This window comes from Helicoverpa zea, chromosome 1 (assembly GCF_022581195.2).
Source record: "Helicoverpa zea isolate HzStark_Cry1AcR chromosome 1, ilHelZeax1.1, whole genome shotgun sequence".
NCBI lineage: Eukaryota > Metazoa > Arthropoda > Insecta > Lepidoptera > Noctuidae > Helicoverpa > Helicoverpa zea.
In genome coordinates this window covers 15,023,383-15,045,933 of record NC_061452.1, presented here as the reverse complement: position 1 = coordinate 15,045,933, position 22,551 = coordinate 15,023,383, and the positions used below count along the sequence as shown (strand labels likewise).

Genomic DNA, 22,551 nt, shown 5'->3' with positions numbered 1-22,551 from the left:
TTCGGAAGAGACATTAGGGCTTATGAAGAAACGACGTGAAAACCCGCCTGTCACTTCGTCAGCTAAGCGGGCTCTAAACCAAGAGATCAACAAGCACGTACGACGCGACCTCCGGTGCTCCAATACTCTTGCCATTGAAAGAGCAATTGAGCTGAATCGGGGGTCAAAGGTGTTCGTACAATCTCTTGGAAGAAGCCACTTGACGAAGCTGACCACAACAAGTGGAGAAGTCGTTTCTTCGGTGCCGGCAGTCCTTTCGGAAGTGGAAAATTTCTATGGCCGGTTATACGCATCGCATGCATCTCGACCTGATCCCGGAAATGAGGATTCTAGAGCCACATTAACACGCCATTTCACCGAAGACCTGCCAGAAGTCAGCAGTGGCGAAATCGAGATCGCTCTGAGACAGCTCAAAAATGGAAAAGCCCCTGGCGAGGATGGCATTACAACAGAGCTTTTAAAAGCAGGAGGTAAGCCCGTACTGGGGGAGCTCCAGAAGCTTTTTAATGCCGTCCTGTTTGAAGGGAGAACTCCAGAGGCGTGGAGTAGGAGTGTTGTCGTCCTGTTCTTCAAAAAGGGAGACAAAACCCAGTTGAAGAACTATCGACCCATTTCCCTCCTAAGCCACGTATATAAGCTGTTCTCAAGAGTGATCACGAACCGACTTGCGCGAAGACTCGACGAATTCCAACCACCGGAGCAGGCTGGGTTTCGGAGCGGATACGGCACCATAGACCACATCCACACAGTGCGGCAGATTATGGGTCATAAACAAACTTGGGTTTCAAAAATAAAAATAAAATCAAAGTCGTATTTTGTTTGGTTCGAATCAGCATTTATTTTGAGAAACATAAAATAATTATAATAAAAATATTCTCAGAGATCAAAGCTTTGATTTTAATTAGTTTTTCAATATTTTAATTTATAACTGTCCACAGAAAAGACTTCACAATCAACAGAAAAGACAAAAGTTGTAATTTGTCTAAATAATTCTAAACTAAATATAAGAGTTTTATTAAAATTACAACAATCTGGCTGTATTAATCATCTTCACATAAAAAATGTCATAAAATAAACAATCCTCTCGTTTTGAAAAAATAATGAATTTATGTCCACAGAAGGGATTTATTTTCGGTTGACTTAAATCAAACATAATGTCAACCAAACTGAACGTAAAATAATATAGAAATAAACATAATGAGACATATCATATTGTTTTATTCGTCATCGCCACTATCAGTGTAGGGATCGACAAAAGGTTTTTGAGACTGCTTAGGTCGTACAATGAAGTCGCCTTCGCTGCTGCTGTCTGTGGGCAATGGATGACGATAGCGAGGTGTAAAAATAACATCAGAGTCATCAGAGTCTGAAAGGAACTTGGATCTCTCATCCTGCAGAGGTAAAGACACGTCTGAATCATCAGAGTCTGGCAGGAAACCAAATCTTTTACAGGGACGTGATGGGACATTATGAGAAGTACCTCCATCAGGTGTAATCTGATCTGACCTATAAGTTATTGTAGAAGCATTAGCCGTGTCTTCACTTCTCGGAGAAACGTTCCTTGCGTCAGCCATACTCAAGGGACTATGCGTTTGTGTATTATTGGACGGAACCTTTATCTGGCCAATTTCAAAATGCGGGCAAACAGCATTAGATGCACAAGACAGACAACTAAGCCTTCGGGCATGTAAAATATTTGGATCATTTTGATTCCAAGAAAGTTGATGTATCTTAAATGTCCCTTTATAAGCTTTCATCGCATTTTTATCTACTATTTCTTGAATGTCTTCAATATTTGGATCCCCAATTCCGTAGATCTCAATTCCTTTACAGTTCTCTTTTAGACATAACATAAGTGAGTCATAGTCAGACACATCTTTGCCCATCGCAACCGAACTGTCGCACAGCCTTTTTATGCAGCCACCTACTCCGTCTGGAGCACCTTTGCCATGCCCCTTTTCGCTATAGTGCCAAACAATATCGGTCACGTCATTTAATTCTCGACTAATGAATTTAACAATTAAAAGAAACATAGTTTTGTTTCGGTATTGGGTCGTTGGGCCGTCACTCAAAATATGTAGTTCTGTTAAATTTGGACTGAGTTCTTTAATTCGCTGTAGAATTGGTTTAAGGTGGGCACAGATCATAACAGGATCATGGCGTAAATTTTTTGAAATAGAACACATGGATGTAGTTTGGAAACCATTATTCGGAAATTCTGCCGCGCTATAATAAACGCAAGTATGAAGAGACAATTGAGGCTTCGAGCCACCAAAATGAGCCGACTGAACCTCAGCACTATACTTACAATTATAGTTTTCGGAAAAGTCTACATGCAACAAGCCTTTGGTAGACGTTAATTGTTGTTTAAATGTTTGTATTGATCTCATTTGATGAATCATATTAGCTACATGTTGCATGAATACTGGTAAATTTAAATGTAATAACTTCACTAGCGCACCTATCGTAGTTTTAACAGTTTCTTTAACACATTTCTTGCACTTTTTCTGTACACCTTTGATAACTACATCCACGTCTTTTGTAACCCATCTATCATAAGTTATATAATCGTTTTCGGCAAAGTTATTAAAATCAATTTTCTTATAAAGACAGCTCTGACACTCTCTCTCTAAACATTTAGGAGTCAGTGTATTATTACAACACAATGCCTTAGCGGCATCGGATGCAGATCCGTAAGAAACAACTTTCGATTTTTGAAGTGATCGAATTATGTGATCATTATTTTCGTGTAACGTACAGAGACACGTGTTTCTTGAAGCTGCTTTTGGAAACAGAACCCAAAAAGGTCTATATCTCCTAAAAGTCTGATATGAAATATTAAATCCTGTTTTGAGTTTAAATATTATGTGTAAGTTTAAAAGTGTGTCATTTAGTAAACGAATTTGCCTTTTGCTTTTTTTCCTAGTTATTGTTTCATTTTTACCTGCAGTTAATCTACTATATTCGTCATTTATTAAAAAATCATGCACAGCTTTTCTTATATCCGTTTTCAAGACTTTATTTCTAGAACTCGACTTCGATGCTTTCTGTTTTCTTTCTTCTAGTCTTCGTATTCTCATTCTATACTTTTTAATTACCTTCCCCATCTGAAACACCTTTTTCTTTAAAGCCTCATTTTCAGCTTTTCTTGCTCTTTTATTTCGGGCAGCTACTGCACGTCCAGATTCAACTCGCGAGAGTGAGGAAGACGGACTTGCCGGTGGAGTATTTTCTTGTATAAGTGATTCAGTAGCTTTTCGCATCTTTAATAATTGTCGCCGTTTCTTCGATTTTTCGCGCCACATTTTTCTTATTTGCCGCTGTTGCCTCGGTGTAAACTGATCAATTGTTTTAATATCTCCTCTATCCTTTTTCTTATGGTATCTTTCTCTATCTTGTTTGCGTATCTCTTCAACAGCAGCTTCAGTTAACTTAGCCCGAGCTCGACGCATACTTATTTTTTTTTGTTCACGCCGTCTCATCTTTTTTTCTTCATCAGTAAGATTCTTTAGTGTATTTTTTCTAGGCATTTTAATTTACTGAAACAATGACAATGAACCATGTACCCACACCAAGCCAAGCATTAAAAAAGACATAACACGTAAATGCAACACAATATTGGTAAAAAAGTCCCATAATAAACATGACAATAAATATATTATACATGGCATAATATCCTATGCAAAGTAACAAAAACAAATGCTCTAGCTGTTCAACACATAATTTGTTTGCAAAAAGCAAGTTTTAGTCTTAATAGATGTCACTTCTGTGGACACAGTCTTTTCCGTGTCAATGTCCACAGAAAAGTCTACGTCCACAGAAGTGACTGTCTACGGAAAAGTTTGTCCACGGATGAGAAAATCAATCAAATCAAGCGTAAAAACACGTCAAAATTTTAGGTTAGAATTTAAAAAGCAATGCTTGTAAAAATGGCGTCCCATAACAATTGATGTTAATAGATTTCCATAATATTTGATAAAACACTTACCGTGGTATCGAAGTCACAGAAAAGTCGCAATGATCTTTTATATTATACTGAAATAATCTTTGATTTAAGCAATTTTTGTTTTTTAATTGACGGAGCGCATGCAGACCGAAACCAAGGTATCTTAAACTGACAGCGATTGAAATGTTACCAGTTCAAATAAACAATTTAGGCTGCGTTCCAAATATTGAGAATTCAAACATTGTATATATTATGACCACGGAAAGAGTCGCGGACCTAATAACAAATTGTTCATGTATCATAATTTGAAGAAATTTTATTTAAATATTGTATAACAGTGGAAAAATGGATTTTGATTATATTAATAACGGTTAAAAGAGGTGATGTATTAGTATTTGTAAATTATTACATTTTAATTTTGATCATGAAGTTTGAAACCGCGTTTGGAAACGGTCCACGGAGGGGTACAAAAAGGATGTTTATATTTTAATATTTTTAAAACTAATAATTAAAATGTAAAAATTACCTGGTAAATTAATGGTGTACACTCATATTAAATAACTGTAAGTATAAATATGGTTGATTTACATTGTTTTAGTTAAGTTTGAGTCAACGCACACATAATTTTAATGTTCTGTTTATGACCCTTATACAGAAGACCGAAGAGTATAATCAGCCCCTGTGTCTAGCATTTGTGGACTATGAGAAGGCCTTTGACTCGGTTGAAATCTGGTCTGTTCTGGAGTCCCTGCAGCGTTGTCAAGTAGATTGGCGATACATCCAAGTGATGAGATGTCTTTACGAAGCCGCTACAATGTCCGTCCAAGTACAGAATCAGCAAACAAGGCCCATACCGTTGCATCGAGGAGTGAGACAAGGGGATGTTATTTCCCCGAAACTGTTCACTAATGCAATGGAGGATATGTTCAAGACGCTGAACTGGAAAGGACGCGGCATCAACATCAATGGCGAACACATCTCTCACTTGAGATTTGCTGACGATATCGTCATCATGGCGGAAACGCTGCAGGACCTACAACAGATGCTGAACGACCTGGCTGAATCTTCTCTACGCATCGGCCTACGGATGAACTTGGACAAAACCAAGGTCATGTTCAATGAACATGTTCTACCGGAACCGATTGCGATACACGGCGCCATTCTCGAAGTTGTTCGGAAATATGTATACCTCGGGCAGACATTGCAGTTAGGTAGAAACAACTTTGAGGACGAGGTGAATAGGAGAATTCAGTTGGGTTGGGCTGCATTTGGGAAGCTACGTCGAGTCCTAACATCGTCGATCCCACAGTGCCTAAAGACAAAAGTCTTCAATCAGTGCGTCCTACCTGTCATGACTTACGGAGCCGAAACGTGGACACTGACGGTACGGCTGGTCCACAAGTTCAAAGTCGCTCAGCGGGCTATGGAAAGAGCTATGCTCGGCGTTTCTTTGAGGGATCGCATCAGAAATGAGGTAATCCGTCAGAGAACCAAGGTCATCGACATAGCCTACCGAATCAGCAAGCTGAAGTGGCAGTGGGCTGGCCATATTAGCCGAAGAACCGATAACCGTTGGGGTAAACGAGTTCTAGAGTGGAGACCACGCCTCGGCAAACGTAGTGTAGGACGTCCTCAGGCACGGTGGAGTGATGACTTGCGCAAGACGGCTGGCAGGAGCTGGATGCGAGAAGCCGAAAATAGATCTCAGTGGCGTGCACTTGGAGAGGCCTATGTCCAGCAGTGGACTGCGATAGGCTGATGATGATGACACAATCAATTATAAGGATGATGGAAAGATTGCTAAACGTTTATGTTTCGAAAAGTAAAAATTATCTTGTTTTGTACTTAATTTTTTTTTCTTATAAAAATATAAATAAACTCTAATGTTTTTCATTTTATCAACATATAATTAAAGATATTAAAACATAATATCACATTTATAAACATAGTATATACATAATCTAAAATATGCTCACTCAAACATTCGCACGTCGAATCGACGTATGGTTATCTTTAGTGTACAGTGAAATATGGTTATCTATCTAGGGTTAAAACAGTCTAGCAAACAATCTAGCAAATGAATACAACTTTCGTTCTCTCAAAATCTGAATACAATAACAATATACCACTTAACCTCATCAAAATTCACATTAATATTTCCTTTTCTCCCTTTATCTGAATTTTCCACTCACTGGTGAGTGCCTAAACTAACGTTCAATATTATAATGTATCCTAAACCTTCGGTTGGGGTCTATTAAGGCCTTGGTCTCTGGTAACTAAGTTAGGAAGTAATAAGCTGATCGAATTCTCTTGTTCGCGACTTTTGGCTAATCGAGTGACAAGAACAAACAATATTACGCATTACTTGATGTTAACCAGTTTCAGGATAGAGGGTGGAAGACAATAAATAGCACGTGGTCCGACTACTAAAATTAATTAGGTACTACTGTAATTCATACTCTTAGACATACCTTGTGTACATGAAAATAAAGTGCTCGATAAGTGTAATACATTGACCTGTAATTTTATTTTGAATTCTAGATTTTTTAACACATAATAAAATACATATTTTTCATACGCGTTGTGATTTAGAAACAAAGCTACTTATTTTAGTTCATACTTCACACTAGTCAGGATGATTTGACTTAAAATTAACGTCAAGTTGACACATAATTTATGAACTGTGGTCTATGACCTTAAACATCGTGTAACATGTAAAATCTACCGTCAGGCTATGATAAGAACACAAGTAAAATAAACTAGTAATACTTTTGCATAGTCATTATGTAGCGAAACTTTTTTGTTTAATTTCGTAATTTTTGACAACATTGTAATATGTAAAATGTAGTGTGTATAAAAATAAACAGATGTAATGTGTTTTTTTTTTGCACGATATGTAAGAAGTATTTTATGTTTTTTAGTCATTCATATTAATATGAGCGAAATTGTTTTATGAAAGTGGTATTTAATCCATAGCTGGAGGGTATGAAAACAATTTGAATAATCAAATAAGGGTCGATCCCACATTTAAACAAATAAACATAAACTGTAACCTACTATTTATATTACACTCTCACGTACACTTTGAGATAATTTTCAACAAAAATTGTACTATTTTCATTGCGGAGAACGACGAGTTAAATATTAACTGCTTGTAAATGTTATTACAGAGGAAAGTTTTTGTAGTAGCTATCGTCAGAGCTCATCTGCGGTAAAAAACCTTAACTCATCTTTTAAGATATTGATAGTATATTTAAACGTGATTTATGTCATTACAAGTCATGACTGAACCACTCTTTCCTATGAAATCTGTTTAAGGCTGAAATCGACATCTTACTTGAGAAAAACTGCAATATTTTATTTAGAAGACATGTAGGTACCTATATAAAAAGTCAATTTAATATAATAAAAATTGATTGATGAAAAGAAATGGTGTGCTAGCGTGCTAATACATATAGGGTATTTTTTTCATTCATTTAATTTTATTCTTATAATTATAGACAATTATAGCGGAATCAGCAAGGAATGTCTGATTTCCATTCAATATGTCCGCAGCCATTAAAGTTTCTCCAACTAAGTTTAATTTGTAAACTCTATTTGTGTATTGGGGTCTCAACTGTGTTAGTTTGGGTAAGTCGAAGGTTTCAATCTTAGACCAAGTTTGAGGACAATAGGTGATACGTAACATTTATCAGATGGTTTGGCATACCTGTATAATAAATTTACTAAACATTGCTAAGAAACAATCACAATATTCATAAGCAACAGTTTGCTAAGTGGTAGGTACCAATTGTCGTAATGTTTGTTTTCAACCAAACTTTACTATGAAACGCTTTGTTCAACTAAGATTTAATTAATATCAATCTCTGAAGATCTCTGGTGTATGTCACATAAACTATGTAAAACATTATTACAAACTTTACACAAACAAAACAGGCTTAGTTATCAAACCCATATGTATATTCCTTTTCCAACACCTTGCTAATGTTATATTATATAAACCCCATATACCTACGTCATATGGATTTGGAAATATTATATTTACACATACATTATTCCCGAATATATCCAGCAATAAAGCAACAACTTCACATTAGGCACACAATAAGCCGGTATAGCTCAGCACATCTAAATCCGTCGCGCGGCTGATCTCACTCGATCAATAGTTCACGCTATATTCGGAGACGAAGCCTTCTTCTGAATATCATTGCAATTGCTACAAATAAATAAAATAGGCTGCCATAAAATATATTTACAAGAAAATTTTCACATGATCAAAATAAAACTAAGATTCTGGTCTTTAAAGGAATGTTATATAAGCATAATATGATCAATTACTATTTTTCATATTTACTTTAAAAGAATCCTTCCGACAAATATTGTTTCATCAGTATTTTAGTAGAAGGACGTTTTGTAAATATCTTAATTCAAGCTCACGATAAAACTTGAAAAACTCCAGCGTAATCTAATATTTTCTTGTGTATCTAAGGTCCGGTAACTTCTCAACAATTTATTTTTTCAATTTCCTCGCTGTACAACTTTGACCTCAAATTCTTTCCTGAAGAGATACGAATCAAATATTTAGTCCAATATTTCTTAGAGACACCAACAAGAGGTGACACTAAATTGTATATAAATTATATTACACGATGTAGCGAGCCCATGTGTCAACATAAATAACCTCTATTTTCTGTACAATACAAGTGATATTTCAGAGGCAATATTCTCTGGAGGAGGTAAGCCATCGAAAGCCAAAGTATAAGCTTACTTTGGACCTAACGCCTATTTTGTGCCTCACTTTGCGAATAATATTGTTTATTCCAACTGGAGTAATAGTAAATAGTCCCTAAATACAATAATATTAAGTAATGCTCGAGTTTAGGCCTGGTATATTGCTTTTGTTGGCAATTAATAATGTCGTCTAGACCGAATTTCAGTTTCAACAACCAATATAAAAAATATGAAAAAAAGTTAGATAAAATAGTATTACACTAATATTATAAGTAACGGCGTAAATTTGTGAGTGTGTGACGAAACTTACATGAAATCTAGCTATTTATAAGAGTAAACATTTTGCGCATATACGCCGATGGAAAGTAGTGTAAATAAAACATTTGAACGAAGCCACAAATCCTTAAATAAACCACTTAAAGATAATGCGATCTAAACTAACTAAAAATACCACAAATGAAATTCCGAAACAAAACTATTTCTTGTGTCCTCCTCCTCCTCCTCCGACAAAAACGAAAAACAAAAGCTATTCGATTCTCGTATCGCGTCAAAAAGACGGATGGCTCGCGTATCGCGGCTTAGGCATCGCGTATTTCTTACTTATCACCGGACACCGCGAGTAATCACCGCGACACGCGAGTCGGTGATAAGTGACGGGGATTCTTTAATTGTTCACGCTCATTTTAGTTTGGAAGTTTTAGTTTAGTTGAAAGTTTTAGTTTCAGTTGTTGTTTATTTTGGGTGATGGTAAAATGCTGCGGTGGTTAGCTGTCATAAAGTTTTATGACAAATGTGGCTTTCACACTTCACAATTGTCAGTGAAAACATCACCTGTTTAAAATAGAAACTATGAATGAAATTAATAGGTATAGGCTATGGTGCGGTGATTTAAAAAATATATAAGATACTTGCAAATTGTGCAATAAAAATTTAGAGGATATATATTATCTACCAGCTTTTTTAAACGACTATCTACATGATAGATAGAAAGAGAGAGTACTTTCAGTAGAACATTAGTAGCTAAACACTAAATTGGTGTAGTGGCTCAGCAATTTGCGCAACAAGTTACAAATTACTTGTAACAACCGTACTCGCTTGTGAACATTCTAATGCAACCACCATACAGAATTTTCAGGCTAAAACTGTGTCTAACTTACCTTGTAGGTATCGAGTTGTCTATTAAAAAGGAAAGTAGTATTAATAAGTACCAATATTCTAAATGCGTAAGTATCTGTCTCTACGGCTTTCATGACAAACCGAATGTTTTACCCAGCACCCTAAAATCTGAAAATGAACATAAGCTACTCTTTTACCAGGTGCAGAGAGTAGTTGTCTCGGAACACCTGGAACCGCGGGGAAAAACTAGTACCTAAATACCTAAATAATGCTTAGTAGGTTTTTGCTTATACGGACTTTAAAATGAGTCAATATTCCGCCTGACAACGAGATTTCTATAATTATCTCTAAAACAAACAGCAATTACACATGTACGTGAAGTTGGAAGATAGTTCGATTAAGTTCAGGTTTGTTTGTGAAGGCCACGCGAAGGTGTTCCTTTGTGATTCCAGGGAAAACTAATTAACTTCAAGCCTTCTCTTGGCTTCTAAGTGTCATGGTTATGTGTTTTGTTCAATGGGATCAAACTCAAATGATAATGATGAAAAACGATTTATTTTCCTTTAAATCTATTGACCGTTCGTAAAACAAGAAATCAAGCAAAGGTCTTTCAAAAATAAGGCTATATATAACCAATATATCCCGACTTAACTACTTCATCTATGGTAGGGATTAACCATTAGATCTTGTTAACATTTAAATACTTACACAAAGTCATCAAACAAACATAAAGTATCAAAAATCATTGACACAAAAAACATTGCTGTATGCAATGTCACAAGAACAAAAATAATTTATAACAATACGTTATATAATATGTTAGTTATAACAAGTCATTAAGAAACTAGCAAACAATTGTTTCCTAAGCTTTTCATCTCCGCTGAATCCTTTGGTAGTGAAAAACAATTGAAACTCTCGTCAACTTATGCAAACAAGTCACGCCATATTCCTTTCATATAAACATACTGTAATCGTGACGTCACAGCTATGGCGTCATAAATAGGAGAAACAAAAGACGAGCATACATAGATATATACGCTTTGTTTGAGACAGTTGTTTCAGTATACAAGGTGTTGATTTGCATTTGTGCCATAGTTCAGGAGGAGGACATACAATACGTAAATAATCGATTGGAATTACAGTAGATGGGAAATAACTAATATGCACTGCTTTTTTTGTCATTGAAATGTCGTGGTATTTCCGAAGTAATCCAATTTTATGAATGAAATTTATGAGTGATCGTTGCGTATGCTTTGTGTTTGCGTTTGTGTGAGGGTGCAGCACGGTTTTAACGCCAGTAACACACGCCCCAAATTTAAATAAGGCTAGATGACATTTACGGAATTCCGAAAAAAAATTAAAGAAAAAAAATTACGTATCAATTTTTTTATTGATTTGGGTCGAGAATCATTGGCATAATTACCTCCTTGAATATGGCACGGATGCAAATCAACAGCTTGTATAACTTATGATAACCCAGACTATAGGTATTTTGTAATTTTGTGTCAAACAAGCTTGAAATTAACGAAAGCTAAAACCTCACCCCGACTGTGTAATCTATGAAGTTAAATTTATTACTTTCAGTATGGTATTAACATAGTATTTAAACAAAAACACAAGTCCTTTGTTTCAGCGGCATTTATAACTTTTCATGACAAACGTTATACCAATGCAACGGGTTACTGGCAAAATTATTATGCTACTATAATAAACATTGTGGAATAACCAAAGCAAATAAAATACAAAAATATAAAATTTTGTAATAAACAATATATACAATTTTAACGAAACCTTTGAAAATACTCATTTTGTTTTACTTCAACGGTTGTGGTAATGTTTCATTTTATTATACAATAGCTATTGTACTCAGTAACAGAGCAAATAGAAAGAAGGATATTCCTTTAAGTAATAAACACGACGAGAGTGCATCCTTTGTTCTCTATGTCACCATTAGCACATCATTGTATGACATTTTAAAGACGACGTAGCAAGCTCGTAGCCGCGTAGCATGTTTGTAGCCGCGTAGCAAGCTCGTAGCGGCGTAGCACTTATATTGTAGTCTGCTACGAAGGTTGTCGTGGGCAGACTTATTTTTGTTATGTTATTTAAATGCAATGAAAAATGCATTTCAGGATCAGTTAATGTATGCATGTGCCAAGTTTATAATAAAAAAAAACACTAGTATTCAACCGACTTTACCATACTAAATTACACAACTCAAAGAAATAAAAAAATAACGTTGCCTCATTAAAATAACATTGAAGTGTTTAAGCTAAAGCGTGGAACAGCAACAATCTCGGTGCATTACGCAGTTTGTTAAACGCAAACGAGACGTAAGTCAATAATGATTTATTCCATTAGAGAACTACATACCAGAATGTACTTAATAACGTTATCATACACAACTACAAAATCTAGGCATCCCACAATTACCTATTCCAAACTATTCACAAAACAGCCAGTAATTTTAACAATAATTGGGCATTCAATAAATAATAATTTTATCATTAAACTGAGCTTACATTGTAACAAGCAAACAATATGTTTCAGGCAAATGATAATACCGTTAAGGGTAAATATCGTTCGGTATTTGGCAAATAAAGTGTTTTGTGTAAATACCTCCAGTTCCCAGTTCCCAGGGCAATCGGGGGGCTACACTAGCGCCACTGATTGAACAACTTGCAGCGGACGTAATTGGCAACTAGTTGGAGGTTCAACTTAGTTATTGGCTACAAATTGTTTGATATTTATCAAGCTTGTTCGCGTTTTTCATGTCAGAAATGTACTCTTGATATTTTTTCATTGAATAAGTCAATTTTGTTGTGAATGTTTTTGCTGGCTTTCGTATTTTATTTTTGCTGTTTGTGGAATCTAGCGGGATCTATTTTAGTAGTAGCGAAGCCAGGAAAAAGCAAGAAATATGTTTTTTATTCAAAGGTATCCAACTATCCAGCAAATATCACAGCATTTATTTGCTCATGAGTGGTATTTGTTCATCGTAATTGCCGTATAATTCAAAGTTAAATATCGCTGTTATTTTTTTAAGAGTTTCGTTTATACTTTTTTTAATCATAAGCAAGAGAATTTACAAACAAAATTCTAAAAAACAATAGTGATATTTAAATATAAAAATAATAAGACAGTACCTACAAAAGTGGCCTATTTAAGTCGACCCAGTTTGTTGTCAAACTGTGATTATTTTGTTTTGAGAACTTGCAGATGTTTGTGACTACGTTAAATGCGATCACAACAACTACTGTTTTGAAACAAAAGCCTGCTACAGTACGAGAATAGATTATATCTCCTTGAGCATTAGGTTGCAATAGAAATATGTATTATAACGAATGCTAGAGATTTATTTCATACGAAGCTTAAAATATATTTTTTTCGGTTTTACTAACTTCATTATCTGCCTAGAATTTACCCAACTATGTTGGGGGCTTCCCTTCTAACTGGATGCACCTGTCCAAAATATCAATCGTTTTTTATAATTTATACTGAAGTAAAAAGTTCATACTTCAAAACTGAAACTATGTTTTATTTAACTACTTAGCCACTTTTGTACTTCTAGTATTTTTATTTTGGCCGTATAGTAAAGTACAAAGTTTAACAACAACAAAAAAAAACATTATCTCGTGCTTGCGAGAATTAGGTCACCGACTAACGACCGCTGCCTTTTGAAACAAAAACAATTTCACTAATCTTCAAAAAAAAAGTTGTAAAATGTTCCATAGAGTTAAATTGTCAGCACGGAGATATTTGCAGAGAAAATAATAAGTTTACATTAGCTAAGTAGTAGGTACTATGTATTTACAAAGATATAATTTTGTATGTTTACTATACGATACTTTATATGCATAATTTGGCCACAATGGCTAGTTCTGCCAAACATAATTATTGAAATACAGTCCAGACTATCCATATCCAATTATGTAGTTAATACTTAAGTAAGGATAAGTTTGGTTACATCTACAAATTAAATAGACGCGCTTCTGTATATGCTATTGGTCATTATCGTTCATAAACTCTTTAACGCCTTCCTACCGTAAGCTCAAACCATCAGCACATAGGATGTGAGCAGATAACTAGTTTAGTGTCCCAAAAGCCTATAAACTGCCTAATGGTGTCATAACAGTGAGGTAACATTAACGGTAATGACACTACCCACCGGAATATGACCATGGTCCATGGAGAACATGGACCTTGGTATTGACGTAAAAAATGGAAAATGAATCACTCATGTTTTTTTATAAAGTACTATTTTTTATGATAAGTGGCTTTTATCTGTAGCATAAAAGTATTTTATTGAGTTGATAACAGCTGCAGCTAATAGCATAAATAGTGTAAAAAATACTATTTCTAAAGTGATTACAATTATAAGTAAATGGATTCCGAAGTTTTTATAGTATCGTATCCCGTTACACCATAAAAGCAGCAAGGAGTAATGAGAAAAAAACCAACACCCAAGCAAAGTTGGTTTGTACGGTGAATTTTCACATTCAATGAACTTCTTAGTTTTAACATTAACTTTACTAAGCTTAGCATTAATCCCTCTATTCAAAAGGATGGAAACTCAAAAGGATAATCTATTCTAGGAATTTAATGTTTATAGGAAGTGCTATTCAAACTAATTCGATGTTACAGAAAATGTGGACAGAACTAACTGAATAAACTTCTCAGTTAAATATAATTAAACGTATGTAGCAGGATATATGGAGAGATCGAAACCGCACTAGTTTCACAAACAAAGCAATATAACTGTTGCACATAAACCTCAAAAATACGAAACTTGTTTTTACGTACAGTTTGCGAATCAAAAAACTTTATTCTTTATTCATGCTATGTTCTATGTATCGGATGACATTTTAACTGTAGAGATTTTTTTATATATTTTAGACTTTAGTACGAAACGTAGAGAGAAATGCTATACTTGTATAGGCCTTAGCTAGTAAACAGCTTAACTATGTACATTGGAAGTGGCTCTTAAAACGTGTAAAATTTTAGCGACATCCCATAATCGGCGATGATGTTATTAGGCTTATTAGTCAGCCAATATCCAAAGGTGGGTCAAACGCGCATCATATTCCACTTTATTTAGGTCAGTAAATAGACGCCAGTTAATACATATTTCACGTACATGACACACCTAAAACCACGGACCACAGCAAATTAATTTGTCATTCGTGGTCCGAAACTTAAAACCGCAACGTCCGACATAAAGAAAATCGCATTTGACATTATTTCATAGCACGGACTAATTTGTTTGGTCCACAGACGCAGTCGCGGCTCCCAGCGAGCTCTCCGTGAGAATTATGACAATGTTCCTATTGGACTGCACTTGGTTTGTGTTGCGGACTGCGGCTGTAATTCCAGTAATAACCACGTACAAAATACGTGGTTTACTGACAAAAACGCCAAAAATATTTAATCAATTCACGATTCCAAATTAATATTGGCCGATTGTGAGCTACAGTCAGGTCCGTGGAAACTCATCGTATCAACAACAAACCATTTCAATAATGGATACGAATTTTATTTTTAGAGTGGTTCGCTTTATTTTATATCAGTGTAACTGAAATTTTAAAATACACTCGCCGCAGTCCAACACATTTGTAGAGCGTCACAGATATTTGAGCACGCTACAACGACCCTTGACAAAAACACACAGATTTCTATTTCGCTAAAAAAAGTCGCGTATTTGTGTCAACCGCCAATGTCCGGTGCGCAGCGTCCGGCGGATTGCTGCGAGCAATTTGTCCGGGTATAAATCAGTCATATTTGTGGTGGGTTTAGCGTGACGTCACGTGCCCTGGTGAGGGTGGTATTGTTCACATAATGTCTTGTTTTGTCTCCTCATGCATATTCATGGCGGTGATCCGAGCCCGGGACGTCGTTGTCGAACGAATTAACGCCACACTATATTTTACGAAGGAGTAATGCTTTAATGTTTTAGGAGTTTCGGGTTTGTTAAGGGTGTTTTGATAACAGTGATAGTTTAGGATATAATAATATTAAATTCTATTATATTGTTTCACATTTCATTTTTCTCGAAAGGCTCTGTTGATGTTGTTTATAACCTTAACGTTTTATAATAATAAAACGTCTTCAATATTTCATCATTCAAGAACCTTTCAAGATTCTCTCACGGAATTCCTTTTACATTACAATTTCCTATTCATATAGGAAACATATTTTTAGAAGAAGATATCGAATTGTCCCATTAGCAGAAACAATTACGAAGAATATCAATATTAATAGCAAATGATAATCTTTATAACAACCATATAAAGATAACAATCGACTGAGAAATATATCTCGAATTAAAGGGACCGCATAATTACAGGTTTCCGTGGAGATAATTGGTGAAAATGTTCTAGTATTGTTTAGCAAGTGAAATTGAATCTTATTTAATTGCATGAGAATGTATTATACTTTGTATTGTGGTTTGTAGGTTAGTTATTGCAATTTCCTTTTGTCTTTGTGCCGGGTTGTCAGGTCTCGTTGTATGAGACTGTCGCATTCGCAAGCAGCTGATTGCTGAGAGCTCAGTTCTTTGATTTGTTTGTAACTATACTTCGGCCGTTCAGAGAATGCGTTCCTGACACCTATCAGTTAGTCACGACTAGTGATGGGCACAACATAACACTGAGTTCGTTACCGTTCCTTCAAAATGAACCGCCGCATTATTTTAAGATTATTTTCGTTTTAAATTGGCGGAATCATTTGTTTTATATTTTAGTTATTTAAGTGGAAACCAAAAAAAGGTAATATTCATATAATAAAATTGTTTTATTTATTCTTTGTTACAAGTACATTGAATTGAATGTGCGAACAGAATATTAATCAGACTCCGATTTGCTTGAGGAGGTGGTGTCTTCATCATCATCTTCGCCTACATGTATAATTATATTATTATCAATAACAGAATCAATCCTGATATCTCGGTCTAACAAAAGCCGGGTAATCAAATAAAAACAGATCGAAAACACTTGAAAAACGTGGTCTATGCGCACGAAACGACAACGGACGACTGTTTTAGCGTCACAAAATGGCGGCCCATAACGCCATTTGGGGTTACCATTTTTAATCTAAGTATAAAAATGCGGTTTGGTCATAGTTTTATTTTTATATTTCATAAAAGTAAAAAGAAAATCAAAAGGTATTATTTTATATTATAACTGTATAAGAACAGATTACGATACTTGCCTGTTATTTTTAGCACAGCACTACAAAATATAAACCGCTGACATAACCTTGTAATAGCGCAGTATAGATTTAGAAAAATATTGTTTACCAAGTTATTTGACACTCAGTTTGGCACAAAATTATAACATTCATTGATTATTGATATAATAATGTTGTTTTAATGCTCCTCAATTGTTAAAACGGTAAACAACCAGCAAAAATATTTTTATCGTAACTGCAACGCCATTGCAAAGTTACGTCGTCAGTTCAATCGCGACGTGTCAGGAACGCATTCTCTGAATGGCCGAACTATAGCACTCGACTATCGGCTTCATTGTAACACAAAGTATGACAGAATTACAAACTGGATTTCGTCCGCATCATCGCGTACTGTACTGAGATGACTAAAGTCGTTCAAATAAGTAGATTATCTTAATCGCTTGGATATTTTTAGCATTAAAGCACAACAAACAGATAAAGAATCTCACTTCGTTTCACATTTCAATCAAATTAGGAAGGATAAATAGCTAATATACCTACCTATACATGTGTGCTGAAAACAAAATGCTTCACACATAGGAGTTCTAGCTCAGTAACAAATATCAAAATCGTCTTACCGCTAAGATAAAACAGACTAATACACTAGCCCAAGCACGAATATTTGCAAAAAGTTATTCGTATCGAAATCGAGTAACATTTGTATGAGAATTGTACAGCGCCCCTATCGGGCGTAAAAGGAAACAAAACATGGCAGCACGAATGATTTTGGCGCGCTGTCGTATCGAAATCGAAACGAGATGGTAAACGAAACTCGATACTTATAAACAATTGTGAGATTTTTGGCAGCACGAACATTCTTTTGACGTACGGTAACGTAAACTCTCGAAGGCTGGCTATCGAGTATGGTCGAAACATTATTCACTTGAAAATAGTCGGTGAGAAAGGTTTCGAGAAGTGTAAAAATATAGTTTTAACCGTGTTTATGTTTTGTTTAGAGTTAGTTTTGTGAATAAAAGTGTTTTAAAATTATTGTTAAGTTATTGGAACAATTAGTAATAGCTTCAATATAATTTAAAATGCAAAGACCGCCACTGTATGAACGTAGTACCGCATATTATTTTTTGGCGGCAAATTTAATAGAAAATTATGGATATCAATCACGAGAAACAAGGTAAGTAATTAAATCATATTTTATTTATTTGCGTACCTATTGAATTAATGTGTTTGAAAAAAATTGAGTTAATTATATGTTTATTTTTAATCATTGTAGAGAAATTACGCGCAGAGCAAAACTTAGGAATAGAATTAACCCACTGGACATAAATGAAACCGAATTTAAAAATAGATATCGCCTAAATAAAGAAGCTTTTAAGTTCCTCTGTGAGCAACTTAAACATAAAACATCATTAACATCGAGTTCTAGAATTAGTCTAGAACTTAAGGTAGGTACCTAACCACTTAGATTCTACATAAATATACCTATTCAATATCTTCTACTTGTATTTCAGTATTGAAATGGAAGTGTATACCGAATTGCAACTTATTTAATATGACAAAATAGGTATCTACAGGGTTACTGGTAAGTAGACCGCATCCTTTCAGGAGGTGATAGTATAGGTCAATACGGACAAATTTGACCCTGGGATACACTGGGCAAAAGTTAACCCGTTTCAAGATAATCGAATTTTAAGATCTTTTCTTTACAAGTCGTCTAGGTACACGTATACATTTTTATTACTAGTTAAAAGTCTCGTTTTTGCGGATTTTTGTGTGTTTTGTGGCTTTTTGGATAGCCATATAAATGTAGATGTTTTTTAAGTATTCTGCACAAAAAAATGAAAAGTAATATTTTTGAGAAAATATCTACTAAAAAAGTAATTTCTGTTCGCTATAATTTCCTCTGAGATTTGTACAGTTTTATGGTTTGTTATTATGAAATGATTCATCTTCTATCCAAAAACAAACAAAAATCCACAAAAATGAGACTTTTAACTAATAATGAAAAGTTATACGTGTACCTAGACGACTGATCTTGAAATTCGATTATCTTGAAACGGGTTAACTTTTGCCCAGTGTATCCCAGGGTCAAATTTGTCCGTATTGACCTATACTATCACCTCCTGAAAGGATGCGGTCTACTTACCAGTAACCCTGTATAAAGCTAATAGTAAATTGTTACATCCTTAAAATCAAATAAGTAAATATTTTATGTTTCAGGTTCTTTGTGCATTATCTTTTTATGCCAATGGTTCATATCAGCGAATAGTGGGAATGGCTAAATATTTGGGCCAAACAACAGTGAGCAAATGTGTGAAGGAAGTCACTGATGCTCTTGTAACTCCTGCAATCCTTAACACCTTTATAAGATTCCCCAGTACTCGAGCTGAAAGAGACCTAGTAAAAAGCAAGTTAGTATGAACATTGTGATAGGTATCTATGAGGGGAAATGTATCTAAGTATTTTTTTTGTAGAAGTACGTTTAAAACATAGTGTTATTGTATACTTTTTAACATTAATTTCTAATACTAACATATGATTGCCTATTAAAATATATTTATTTTTGTCTTACAGCTTTTTTGCGAAGTACGGTTTTCCTGGAGTTATAGGATGCATTGATGGATGCCATTTCCATATTTTTACACCCAGGAAAGAAATTGAACATTTATTTTATTGTAGAAAACATTTTCATTCATTAAATGTACAAATGGTAAGCATTTCGTTTTTTGTAACTATGTATGCGATTGAGCACTACTAATAACATACTAGCATTATGTATGTACCACTTTACTATGGTATACCAGTGTACCTACTAATGGTTTTATCTTTATTTTAGATATGTGATAGTGACGGCCGAATTCTAAATGTGAATGCAAAATATGGAGGAGCCACCCACGACGCTTTCATATGGGAAAATAGCCTAGCTAATAACTACATGCAGGAGTTACATCGAAATAATGAACATGTATGGTTATTAGGTTAGTAACAATCAAGTAAATTCATCCATCTACATAAATAATAAAATTGATTTGCCGAATATATTTGTAATTGTAATCTAATGTAGACGTATAATTTTCAAACGACTATTCTGTAAATTGGATAATTCTTTGTTGTGTTCGTTTTAGTCAGGAACACGATTTTTACTAAACTAAAATAATTAAAAAAATCGGGTAAAAAATATGGGAACACAAAGTTTGCTAGGTCAGCTAGTTTACAAGATAATTGAAAATAAAAAAAGATTGAATATTTAAAAATTAAAGTTTTGAATATTTACAGGTGATTCCGGCTATCCACAACGCCCCTGGTTAATGACACCAATTCCGGATGCTGCTGAAGGGACTCCAGCATACAAATACACAGCAGTCCATGGAAAGACGAGGGTGGCTATAGAAAATACTTTTGGCCGATTAAAAAACCGATGGCGTTGCTTATGTAAAGATCGCACACTCCACTATGGACCGGAGAAATGTGCAAAAATCATTACTGCGTGCAGTGTGTTGCATAATTTAGCCCTAAAATTTAACGTACCCGAACCGGAACCAGAAGAACTCCAAAACATATCTTTATCTTTTTCTGACCATCTTTTTCAGGAAAATGGAGGAGATGACTTAATTAGGGGAAGGGCGATGAGGAATATTTTAGTAGATAGAATTAATAGATTACACTCATAACTTTAATTCTTTATTAATAATTTTAAAAATTGCATTTTTGAACAATTAAAAAATAACCTTAATCTAAGTTTTTTTTTCCATACACCTTACAAAAACTTCCATAGCCTCTTTCATAAAGTCCAACCATTTAGCCTGTAATCGCAATTCATCATCTCTTTGTCTCACCCTTTCATGCATCTCTAATTCTCTCACTCTCAATTCATCATCTCTTTGTCTCACCCTTTCTTTCACCTCTAATTCTCTAACTCTCAATTCTTCTGTCCTAATCCGCAACCGCTCTTTCTCTAATTCTTCATAGGCCCTATCACGCTCTCTAGCATACTCCTTTGCCTTTCTATCTGCTTCTAAAAACATTTTTCCTATATGTTGTTTGGCTTTTTTTTGTGGTGGTGGTTTCCACATCTCCTCTTCATGTATTTGAGGATCAGTGGATGGGAGAACAGGGGTTTCATCTCGTGGACTCGGCGGTCTAGGGGGAGCCACTGTTGGCTGACTACTTGTGCCCGGAATATTCCAATCTGTAAAACATTTTATTAATGTTAATTTGACTAGGCCTTTTTCTTATTAGCAGAAACTTGAGTTCTCATAGAAAAAACATTTACTGTGTAATGTGATATTTATGTCTAAATATTTTATGTATAAATTTATTGGGATTTATGTATAAATATTTTTTTTTCAAGACTTGACATTGAACAAACATTATGATGCTTTTATGTACCTAATTTATGGATGCATAAACATACATAGCAAATATTTGTAACCACATTAAACATATTTACATAAATTGATTAATTTATAAAAGTTTATTTAATTTAAAAAAATTATTATAAAAGTAAAATTCATATTTACCTATTTCATAGTCATCCACATGTGCATCAGGAACTCTCATCTCTGATGGTTGAGAAATTTCAGCAGCTTCCTGAAATTAAAAAATAATAATTACTAGTTAATAAAGAAAAAAAACAATTTTAAAAATAGGTAAGTAAGTAGCTAACCCGTTGAAACCCTGCTTCTTCCACCACCAAGCCAGTAGCTGCCTGCACTCCAATTATCTGCATGACTCGGTTTTCTAAATCAGTCAAGGATAATTGAAGTGCTGGCCCTCCACCAGTGCCACTAGCAGCCCTATTAATTTTGGCACACTTCTTCTTGCAATTATTTTTGTAATCGCTCCACACCTTGAATTAAAAAACAATTATTTAAGCAGGAATTCCAAACAAACTTACTTCACACAAAGATATTGGATACCTAACTAATTAAAGCAGACACTTAAGAGTGACTTTATTCAAGTGCCCCAACAACAAAAAAAAATAGCGTCACTTGAGTTAACATACCTTGCGCCATTTCTCCTCAGACCTTGATTCGCCTGTGCCTTCACTATTTAATTGATTTGACAACTCCTTCCATTTCATATTTATGAAATTGCGACCTCGTGGGCCGCCTGAAGGTTTTGACAAATCTCCGTTTCTGGAATAGAAATAGCATTGCACTTAAAATACTTCACACTAAAGTTTATGCCACTCAAACTTATTAAAACTGTTTACTCACGCTTCCATGAATTCCACCATCATTTCATACTGCGTCTGACTGGTTCGCATAATTATTTATTATATTAAAAGCACTTTGTAGCAAAAAAAAACAGAAATACTTTTGTTGTGTAGCAAAACATAAACAAATTTGGCGCCATTACGCGCGTCGGATGTCAAGTGGGTGCGTTCGGTACACGTCATTTAAAAAAAAAAAATCTCCGTAACTATGTTATATTGCTAAAGATAATGCCATTTTATAATGTCTAATAATTAACTTTGGGTCTCTTCTTTATATAACATTCAGTTTTTATTATAATTTAATAATAATAAAACGTTTAATCAAAGGTGAAAAAAATATTAATAACTAGAGTTAGTT

General features: G+C 34.6%; 4 protein-coding genes across 4 annotated transcripts in view; 2 read left to right on the top strand and 2 right to left on the bottom strand.

Annotated features, from left to right (window-relative positions):
* Positions 1-22,551, top strand: part of LOC124634834 (Down syndrome cell adhesion molecule-like protein Dscam2) — a 144,526-nt gene that overhangs the window by 24,666 nt on the left and 97,309 nt on the right. The gene's annotated exons all lie outside the window — the stretch shown is intronic.
* LOC124634850 lies at positions 1,024-4,577 on the bottom strand. The gene is made up of 2 exons (XM_047170509.1): positions 3,989-4,577; positions 1,024-3,539 (listed from the first exon to the last, which is right to left on the bottom strand). The coding sequence occupies exon 2, from the start codon at positions 3,528-3,530 to the stop codon at positions 1,218-1,220; it is 2,313 nt and encodes a 770-aa protein (XP_047026465.1). The 5' UTR covers positions 3,531-3,539; positions 3,989-4,577; the 3' UTR covers positions 1,024-1,217.
* On the top strand, positions 18,055-20,708 carry LOC124634858 (putative nuclease HARBI1). The gene is made up of 6 exons (XM_047170522.1): positions 18,055-18,149; positions 18,249-18,420; positions 19,196-19,386; positions 19,550-19,685; positions 19,812-19,953; positions 20,252-20,708. The coding sequence occupies exons 1-6, from the start codon at positions 18,055-18,057 to the stop codon at positions 20,644-20,646; spliced, it is 1,131 nt and encodes a 376-aa protein (XP_047026478.1). The 3' UTR covers positions 20,647-20,708.
* Positions 20,644-22,352, bottom strand: LOC124634868. Its single transcript, XM_047170532.1, has 5 exons — positions 22,195-22,352; positions 21,981-22,113; positions 21,642-21,824; positions 21,496-21,565; positions 20,644-21,164 (listed from the first exon to the last, which is right to left on the bottom strand). Exons 1-5 carry the CDS (start codon positions 22,242-22,244, stop codon positions 20,710-20,712), a joined length of 891 nt encoding a protein of 296 aa, XP_047026488.1. The 5' UTR covers positions 22,245-22,352; the 3' UTR covers positions 20,644-20,709.